This window comes from Entelurus aequoreus, linkage group LG07, assembly GCF_033978785.1.
Source record: "Entelurus aequoreus isolate RoL-2023_Sb linkage group LG07, RoL_Eaeq_v1.1, whole genome shotgun sequence".
In the NCBI taxonomy this organism is placed as follows: Eukaryota; Metazoa; Chordata; class Actinopteri; order Syngnathiformes; family Syngnathidae; genus Entelurus; species Entelurus aequoreus.
In genome coordinates this window covers 46,880,640-46,891,273 of record NC_084737.1, presented here as the reverse complement: position 1 = coordinate 46,891,273, position 10,634 = coordinate 46,880,640, and the positions used below count along the sequence as shown (strand labels likewise).

General features: G+C 39.2%; 1 protein-coding gene across 4 annotated transcripts in view; it reads left to right on the top strand.

The window, feature by feature from the left end:
* Window positions 1-4,724: 4,724 nt before the first annotated feature.
* Window positions 4,725-10,634, top strand: part of LOC133653929 (sodium- and chloride-dependent creatine transporter 1-like) — a 32,099-nt gene continuing 26,189 nt past the window's right edge. For all 4 annotated transcript variants that reach the window (XM_062053770.1, XM_062053768.1, XM_062053769.1 and 1 more), the window contains exon 1: window positions 4,725-5,114. In XM_062053770.1, the coding sequence (XP_061909754.1) occupies window positions 5,036-5,114 (79 nt within the window). In that variant the 5' untranslated portion in view covers window positions 4,725-5,035. The remainder of the gene's footprint in view (window positions 5,115-10,634) is intronic.

Genomic DNA, 10,634 nt, shown 5'->3' with positions numbered 1-10,634 from the left:
TTGTGTTATTTTTATTTTATTTTTATTTTTTTTAATTAATCAATCCAACAAAACAATACACAGCAATACCATAACAATGCAATCCAATTCCAAAACCAAACCCGACCCAGCAACACTCAGAACTGCAATAAACAGAGCAATTGAGAGGAGACACAAACACGACACAGAACAAACCAAAAGTAGTGAAACAAAAATTAATATTATCAACAACAGTATCAATATTAGTTACAACTTTAACATAGCAGTGATTAAAAATCCCTCATTGACATTATCATTAGACATTTATAAAAATAAAAATAAATGAACAATAGTGTCACAGTGGCTTACACTTGCATCGCATCTCATAAGCTTGACAACACACCGTGTCCAATATTTTCACAAAGATAAAATAAGTCATATTTTTGGTTCATTTAATAGTTAAAACAAATTTACATTATTGCAATCAGTTGATAAAACATTGTACTTTACAATTATAAAAGCTTTTTACAAAAATCTACTACTCTGCTTGCATGTCAGCAGACTGGGATAGATCCTGCTGAAATTCTATGTATTGAATGAATTGAGAATCCTTTTGAATCGGGAAAATATCGTTTTTGAATCCAGAATCGTGTTGAATTGAAAAAAAAAAATCGATTTTGAATCGAATCGTGACCCCAAGAATCGATATTGAATCGAATCGTGGGACACCCAAAGATTCACAGCCCTAATGTATATATATATATATATATAACAGGCGGCGGTTCTAATACTAATCAAATATCATCCCGGGGGCCATAGATCAGTGGTTCTTAACCTTGTTGGAGGTACCGAACCCCACCAGTTTCATATGCGCATTCACTGAACCCTTCTTTAGTGAAAAATAAAATGTTTTTTTTTCAAATTCAAGACAGTTATGTTTTTGGTAACACTTTAGTATGGGGAACATATTCTAAGTAACAAAGACTTAATTTATAGTTTTTTGGACACTAGGGGAACATATTCTAAGTAACAAAGACTTAATTTAGAGTTTTTTGGACACTAGGGGAACATATTCTAAGTAACAAAGACTTAATTTAGAGTTATTTGGTTAGGGTTAGGGTTAGGGCCAGGGTTATAATAAGGCCGTGCCGAATAAGGCTTTAATAAGTACTTTATTATGACTAGTTTAGAGCCAATATGTTACTAATTTGCATGTTAATAAGCAACTAATTAATGGTGAATATGTTCCCCATACTAAAGTGTTACCATGTTTTTTTTACTGGTGCACAAAATGAACCGTGCATGAACATCACCTTGTTCAAACAACAAAACCAACAGTGCATAAACTCACAACAAATTACACACCTGTAAATCAGTCTGATTTCTGCTGTTGCCGTATCCGTAATACGCCGATAGGGAGAAGTTTTTATTTACACGATGAGTCGGGTGTATTTTGACCTCTGCCGAACCCCTGAGGCCGAGTCACCGAACCCCTAGGGTTCGATCAAACCCAGGTTAAGAACCACTGCCATAGATGATTAATTCGGGCCTTGACTTTGACACATAGGGTTTAGATGGGGGGGGGGGGGGTTTGGTTTTTTTGGCATAAACAAATACAATAATGTGTGCTTATGGACTGTATCCCTGCAGACTGTATTGATATATATTGATATATAATGTAGGAACCAGAAATATTAACAACAGAAAGAAGCAACCCTTTTGTGTGAATGAGTGTAAATGGGGGAGGGAGGTTTTTTGGGTTGGTGCACTAATTGTAAGTGTATCTTATGTTGATTTAATAAAAACAATAATTTTTATTTGTATTTTTGGTTGGGGACCACTGGTTTAGATCATAAGTAACATGTGATCTTTATCAGACTCCAGGATGCAAACAAAATAGAGGTGACTACCAAAACACTGGGTGTTTACAAAGAAAATAAATTGAATTATCAATTAAAATATTATGATACTGATTGGTTTATATGTGCTCAATTTCATATCTCATGAACTCTGAAATCAATCTGATCAGTGTTACGAATTTTAGAAAGAAAGGTTGCATAATGATTTTAATAAAAAATGTAAAAAACTTAATTTTTTATGGAATTTATTGTGGAAAAACCTCAATAACATTAAAAAAAAAGGATCTCTACACAAGGGAAGTAAGCACAACATTAACAGGTTAGCAGAATATTGTTTATTCATAATTGAATGCTATGTTTCGGTAGCCTAGTCTATAAAATCCGCTACACCTCCCTGATACCGAAGTACATGTCAAACTACTTCCTTAACGTAAATGACCGCCATAACCACAACACCAGGGGGAGCTCCACTAACCACGTTAAACACAGATTCCGAACTAACGAAGGTCTTAACTCATTCTCTTTCTATGTCACATCAATGTGGAATGCGCTCCCAACAGGTATAAAAGAAAGGGCATCTCTATCCTCCTTCAAAACCGCACTAAAAGTTCACCTCCAGGCAGCTACAACCCTAAACTAACACCCTCCCCGGATTGCTAATAATCAAATGTAAACAATCAAATGCAGATACTTTTTCTTATGCTTTCTGATCTCTCTCTCTCTCTCGCTCTTTCTCTCTCTCCCTTTCTCTCTCTCTCTCTATATGCCCACTACTTGCTGTCCATATCCTACCCCACCCCCTCCACACCCTTGATTGTAAATAATGTAAATAATTCAATGTGATTATCTTGTGTGATGACTGTATTATGATGATAGTATATATGATAGTATATATCTGTATCATGAATCAATTTAAGTGGACCCCGACTTAAACAAGTTGAAAAACTTATTTGGGTGTTACCATTTAGTGGTCAATTGTACGGAATATGCACTTCACTGTGCAACCTACTAATAAAAGCCTCAATCAATCAAAAAATCAAAGTGACAAATTTGGGGAGAGGAAAAACATTCCCAAACATTCGGAAAATACAAAATACAAGTTGACCATTATTCTTAAAGAAAGGTGTACTTCAAATATTGTACAGTATATACACTATATTGCCAAAAGTATTTGGCCACCCATCCAATTGATCAGAATCAGGTGGCCTAATCACTTGGCCCGGCCACAGGTGTATAAAATCAAGCACTTAGGCATGGAGACTGTTTCCACAAACATTTGTGAAAGAATGGGCCGCGCTCAGGGATTTCCAGCGTGGAACTGTCATAGGATGCCACACGTGCAACAAATCCAGTCGTGAAATTTCCTCGCTCCTAAATATTACAAAGTCAACCGTTGGCTTTATTATAACAAAAGTGAAGAGTTTGGGAACAACAGCAACTCAGCCACCAAGTGGTAGGCCACGTAAACTGACAGCGAGGGGTCAGCGGATGCTGAAGCGCATAGTGCAAAGACTTTCTGCACAGTCAGTTGCTACAGAGCTCCAAACTCCATGTGACCTTCCAATTAGCCCACGTACAGTACGCAGAGAGCTTCATGGAATGGGTTTCCATGGCCGATCAGCTGTATCTAAGCCATACATCACCAAGTCCAATGCAAAGCGTGGGATGCAGTGGTGTAAAGCACTTCTCCACTGGACTCTAGAGTAGTGGAGACGCCTTCTCTGGCCTGATGAATCACGCTTTACCATCCAACCGCTAAGCCACCTACTCAGTGGCCTAATGGTTAGAGTGTCCGCCCTGAGATCGGTGGGTTGTGAGTTCAAACCCCGGCCGAGTCATACCAAAGACTATAAAAATGGGACCCATTACCTCCCTGCTTGGCACTCCGCATCAAAGGTTGGAATTGGGGGTTAAATCACCAAATGATTCCCTAGCGTGGCCACCGCTGCTGCTCACTGCTCCCCTCACCTCCCAAGGGGGGAACAAGGGGATGGGTCAAATGCAGAGGACACAATTCACCACACCTCGTGTGTGTGTGACAATCATTGGTACTTTAACTTTTAACTTAAATTTGGGGGAGGAAGAATTATGGTGTGGGATTGTTTTACAGGAGTTGGGCTTGGCCCCTTAGTTCCAGTGAAAGGAACTTTGAATGCTCCAGGATACCAAAACATTTTGGACAATTCCATGCTCCCAACCTTGTGGGAACAGTTTAGAGCGGGCCCGTTCCTCTTCCAACATGACTGTGCACCAGTGCACAAAGCAAGGTCCATAAAAACATGGACATGGACAGAGTCTGCCTGCACAGAGTCCTGACCTGAACCCGATATGACATCTTTGGGATGAATTAGAACGGAGACTGAGGAGCCAGGCCTTCTTGACCAACATCAGTGTGTGACCTCACCAATGCGCTTTTGGAAGAATGGTGGAAAATTCCTTTAAACACACTCCGTCCGCAACCTTGTGGACAGCCTTCCCAGAAGAGTTGAAGCTGTAATAGCTGCAAAAGATGGACCCACATCATATTGAACCCTATGGCTTAGGAATGGGATGGCACTTCAAGTTCATATGTGAGTCAAGGCAGGTGGCCAAATACTTTTGGCAATATAGTGTATATAGGGACAACGTTTTAAGTATACAACCTACATATTTAAAAAATATTACCAACCTCGCCTTGCACCAATGAATGGCACAAACACACTAACAATATTTGGAAAAAGTAATTGAACAAAAATCACAGATATACGAGAAAATAACTCAAGACATCTGAAAAAACGTTCTCTCTCGACCCAAAACCGATAAAACACCGATATTTGGATCGAACCACCCACACACACAATCAGTGTGCGTCACCAACAATCCCCACGTCATTATTTGAATGACGCGCCCTTTATACCGTCGCATCATGGTGGCGCCACAAGGACACACGTCCGTCCTGTCATACAAGTGAAGGACTGTGTGTGCAGCGGCCAGCAGCCTCCTCCAACCTCCGCCTGGACTGGGACAAGCTCCACCAAAAGCAAGCCACCAGCTGCGGAAGTGCCTCTTCTAGCAGCCATCCATGACATTCTTCAGGCTCACATTCAAGTGCTTCGTCGACGGCTTCTGACGGACACAACCCACTCGGCCGCGTCTCTTGGTTGAGCTAACGTGAGGCTGCATCGTCCAAAAACTGCGTGACATTCATTTGAGTGTTTCTCAAGAAAGTTGGGGGGCAAATGCCGAAAAGAGCAGCGACACACATCTTACCTGTTGTGACTCAGTGCGTGTCCAAAGGTATGGGGGAGAATACTCAAGGTAGGCATGTTTTTTTTAAGCACCGTTTGACAAGAATTCACACAATTACCAAAAAGACATGCATTTGTTTATCTCACAACCTCAAAAACGTTGTGACAAGTATAGGAACTTGTGTGACAAACATGAACTCAAAACAGTGATTACATCTCCATGTTTACATAAATATTTTTGAAACGTGGATATAATAATATTGATAATAATAATAATAATGAATTGCATTTGTTATGCACTTTACATTTGTTAAAATCTCAAAGTGCTACAAAGTATTAAAAATAAAAATAGAAAGTAAGAATATATAATAAAAAAATAAAATAGAAATGAATCATGACACACACTAGATAAAACAGAAACATAGATAAAGTAGAAATAAGAGCCTGAAAGCACTGGATAAAAAAAACAGATAAGCAAGCAGTGCATTTAAAAACAAGAAGGCAGGGAAATTAGATAAAAGCTGTGCTAAAAAGGTGGGTTTTTAGTCCCTTCTTAAAATGGGTCGACCGACTGTGGTGCTCTAAGATGGTCGGGGAGAGTGTTCCAAAGTTCGGGAGCGGTCAAGCAGAAAGCCCGGCGGCCCATAGATTGTAACTTTGTCCTGATGGGTTTGAGGAGGTTAGTGTTTGAGGAGCGGAGGCTGCGGGTAGGGGGTTGAGGGGAAACTAGGTCCTTGAGGTAGGAGGGGGCGTTGCCGTAGATGCATTGGTGATATACATTAGAATAGTCAGTGCACAGCTTGTATATAAACACAGTGTCAAAATCAAGGCCAGATTTGGGTATTCACATCATTGTATTTGGTCTGACATTGGCCTGACATTTTTTCTGTGGTCCGTTATATCATTTTAGGGACGGCGTGGCGAAGTTGGTAGAGTGGCCGTGCCAGCAATCGGAGGGTTGCTGGTTACTGGGGTTCAATCCCCACCTTCTACCATCCTAGTCACGTCCGTTGTGTCCTTGGGCAAGACACTTCACCCTTGCTCCTGATGGCTGCTGGTTAGCGCCTTGCATGGCAGCTTCCGCCATCAGTGTGTGAATGTGTGTGTGAATGGATGAATGTGGAAATACTGTCAAAGCGCTTTGAGTACTTTGAAGGTAGAAAAGCGCTATACAAGTATAACCCATTTATCATTTATATGGTCTGCCGCCACATGGTTTCGTTTAAAAATGCCTCACACATCATTAAATGATGGTCCCTCGCGTCATAATGTGGCCCGACATCGTTTTATGTGTTCCGGCACGTCATTTTATACAGTCCGCCACGTTTAAAATGGCCTGCCACGTTAAACTTGGCCCGCCTTGTCATTTTGTGTTGCCGTTACATTATTTTATGTGGTCCGCCACCTCATGTAATGAGCCCTACCAAATAATTTTATGTTGCCACATTTAATTTGGCCTGACACATCCTTTAAATTGGCCCGCCATGTCATTTTATGTAGTCTGTCACATCAATTAATCTGGTCTGCCACATCAATTAAATCTGGTCTGCGATATCAATTAAACTATCCCGCCACATCTTTGAATCTGGCCCGACATACAATTTTATGTGGTCCCCTTGTCATTTTATGTAGTCTGCCACACGGTTTTTGCGAGCAGCCACATCATTTAGGGGTGGTCTGCCATTTCCTTTTAAGTGGACTGACACATCATTTAAAGGGGAACTGCACATTTTAATTTTTTTTATTTTGCCTATTGTTAACAATCATTGGGACAAGAAGACAAAATGTTTTTTTTTTTTTCACTTTCTAACATGTAAACATCGGGTCATTCTTGGTGGCGAGCAATGCAGCTAATGGGAGCAATCAAGTCTACCTCTAAATCACTTTGAAAACGCATTCAAAAACCGTCAACAATAACGTAACCTGTAAAATAACCAAACTGTAGCGACATTGTTATTGTAAGAGCGAACACTGAGGAACTATTTTTCTAGCATACTAACACATCTGCGTGCTTCGGTATTCGGTAAAAGCTAACTACGGCAGACATCAGCTAGCTTCTACAAAAACACGAAACGCGTTTGAGTTTGTAATGCAGAACACTGCGATACGACACCAATCTGTACTTACTGAAAAACATGAGCAATCATATTACAGTATCTGTAAAGTAATAGCCCACATTTTATGTTTTGTTTGTACACAGCTGAGCTAGCCAGACAGCATATGTACTGTAGTTGTACTAACACGCATGGCGTGCTGCGTGTATCATGATCGATATTAAAGTGACTCACTCGATGGACAGTTGTTCGTCTGGTCCGGCTGGCCAGGGATATTTCCTGTTAATTTTGGATAAGCAATCCATTTATGTCAAAATAGCTCGTCTCCAAGTTCCATATTTATAGTGTCAAAATCGCTTTCATCCCCCTGTCCCCGCTTTCGTCTGCTCCAACGCCTCACTCTTCCTTTGTGCTCGCTTCTATAAGTAGCAGTATATTTCGCTTCAAAAGTATAAAGTTGCAAATCCTCATTTGTCCAAAAATAGTCATCTTTGTTGTCACCAAGTCTGCCATGATTATAACCAGTGTTGGGACTAACGCGTTACTGTAACAGCGTTAGTTTCGGCGGTAACTAGTAATCTAACGCGTTATTTTTTATATTCAGTAACTCAGTTACCGTTACTACATGATGCGTTACAGCGTTATTGTACGTTTTTTTAAATGTAGTATCGGCTAAAAACAGAAGATCTAAGTGTGTTTTATTGGAGAGTTTCAGTGTCGTCCTTCTGATTCTTCCTGTGTCACAATGGGGATAAGAGAAGAGGCGCTGTGTGTGTGTGTGTGTGTGGCTGAGTGTGGGTGTGGGGAGGAGAGGAGAGGTGGGGGGGCGTGTCTGTGTTTACTAACAAGACATGGTGCAGCTGAAGCCGAGTTTCTTAACATGGAGATATTCTAGACCAGGGGCCGTACTTATCAAGCTTCTTAGAGTGCCATTTTACACTTAAGTCCTGAGAATTTGTGAAATTTAGTCCTACTCTCAAACTTAAGAATAAAAGCTTTTTATCAACGTTCTTAAGTCTAAGAATCACTCCTACTCTCCACGATATTTAAGAGACCTTCAGAGGTGTCTTAAGTGGTTAGGAGTTGCCAGCAGGGGATGGCACTGAGGCGAGAGAGACGTGCGCGAACGTTCAGGGAGCGGAACGATGTCCTGGATTTGTTTGATGACGAGCAGCTGATCAAACGGTATCGTTTAGACAGAGCGGGTATTATTTTTGTCACAGATTTAATACTTTTCGATTCCTTGTTGATTTCTGCATGTGGCTGCAGTGGGCTAGTATATATAGAGCCACCCACACCAGTTTCAAATTAGTTGCCTAATTAATGAATTGGAAAGAAAATGTTATGAGAGTAGCGGGTTTTTTTTTTTTTTTTTTTTTTTTTTTTTTTTTTAAAGTTTTATTTATACATTTCAACATTTCAACAATCAAATAAGTACAAAAGTAGTACAAAACAGTACAAAAAGAATACAAAGCAGCGCCAGGGGGTTATAAATTCAAAGTAACTAAAATAGAATGCAAAAAAACATATATATAATATAAATAAAGTGCAAAGCCATAGGCTCACTCAATTTCAGTAAACAACTCAAATTTGGAACACAGCATAATCGTCTTCACAGCTTTCTGGTTGCTAGAGGTAGAGAGTGTCTTAATGTACAGTTCTAACTCTTTTTTAAAGGCACAAAAGACAGGTCGGGTATTGAGAAACTTACATTTATGAATACAAAACTTAGCCAATAGTATAATGAGGTTGCAAAGGTAAAATTCCTTTTCAATTTTTTGTTCATATAGTGTAAAACCAAATATCACATCTTTAAAACAAAGCACAAATTTGTCAAGAATATTGTCCAGCATGAAGCGACAGATGCCCTGCCATAGTGATCGAGTGCTTTCACAAGTCCAAAACAGGTGGTAAACAATCTCTGGATGCATGTTACATAAGGTGCAGGTAACATCAATGTCCTTCTTGTATCTAACCATCACAGTCTTTACAGGGTAATAACGATGAATGATTTTAAAAGATATCTCTTTGACTTTGTTGGTAAGTAAATACCTGTTAGGAAGGGACCATGTTTTGATTATGAGAGTAGCGTATGTGTGTGGCCGTGAGGTGAGTGACGTCAGTGAGCGTGTGGGCGATAGAAGAGAGGGAGCGGTAGCATGAGTGCCGGCGGGGACTAGTTTGTTTTGTATTATTTTGTAGTTTATTGTCAAAATATACACTCCCATTGTCCACTTAAATATTTCCAAGATATTTCTTTATTCTTAGACAACGGATTCCCTTCCGTGATTGGTCATTTCTATGGACACAGAAATGACGTCACCTAAAATTACGTTTACGGCACATAGTAATGTCGTAATTCAGCTCTGAGTGTGACACTTACGATTCAGTCCTACACTTCGCTGAAAGTGTGAGTAAGACGCTTGATAACTAACTTTTAAGTGCAGCTTTCAGCGAAGAATTTATTTACTCTTAAGTCAACTCTTAGCAGACTTCTTAGGAGTAATTCTAAGAAGCTTGATAAGTACGGCCCCAGGAGTCACCAACCTTTTTGAAACCAAGAGCTACTTCTTGGGTACTGATTAATGCGAAGGGCTACCAGTTTGATACACACTTAAATAAATTGCCAGAAATAGCCAATTTGCTCAATTTACCTTTAACTTTATGTTATTATTAATAATTAATCATATTTATCTATGTGGAAACACTGATCATCTTAATGATTTCTCACAATAAATATATATAGAAACAGATAAATATCAATATGAAACACTTTATTTTAAAATTTTCTGTAAGTGCACATTTTTCAAATTGAACATTTTCAAATGATCACTTCTAAGACAGTCTTGTGAAATCACAATATCCCATTTTAACTAGCTAGCCACTAACATTTTTAAAATAATCATGAATTACTTTGCACCATGTTTGTAAAAATAATAACTAATGTAAAATACAAAAGTCAACTCTCAAATTTTTAAATAAATCATGTCACACTTTGAACTGGACACCAAATCTGTTATCTGTTTCTTTGTTAGTGAAGACCAAGTCTTTAAAAAAAATTATTGGATTTTCAAATTCTATTTGAGTTTTGTCTCTCTTAGAATTAAAAATGTCGAGCAAAGCGAGACCAACTTGCTAGTAAATAAATACAATTTAAAAAATAGAGGCAGCTAATTGGTAAGTGCTGCTATTTGAGCTATTTTTAGAACAGGCCAGCGGGCTACTCATCTGGGGCCGTACTTATCAAGCTTCTTAGAATTACTCCTAAGAAGTCTGCTAAGAGTTGACTTAAGAGTAAATAAATTATTCGCTGAAAGCTGCACTTAAAAGTTAGTTATCAAGCGTCTTACTCACACTTTCAGCGAAGTGTAGGACTGAATCGTAAGTGTCACACTCAGAGCTGAATTACGACATTACTATGTGCCGTAAACGTAATTTTAGGTGACGTCATTTCTGTGTCCATAGAAATGACCAATCACGGAAGGGAATCCGTTGTCTAAGAATAAAGAAATATCTTGGAAATATTTAAGTGGACA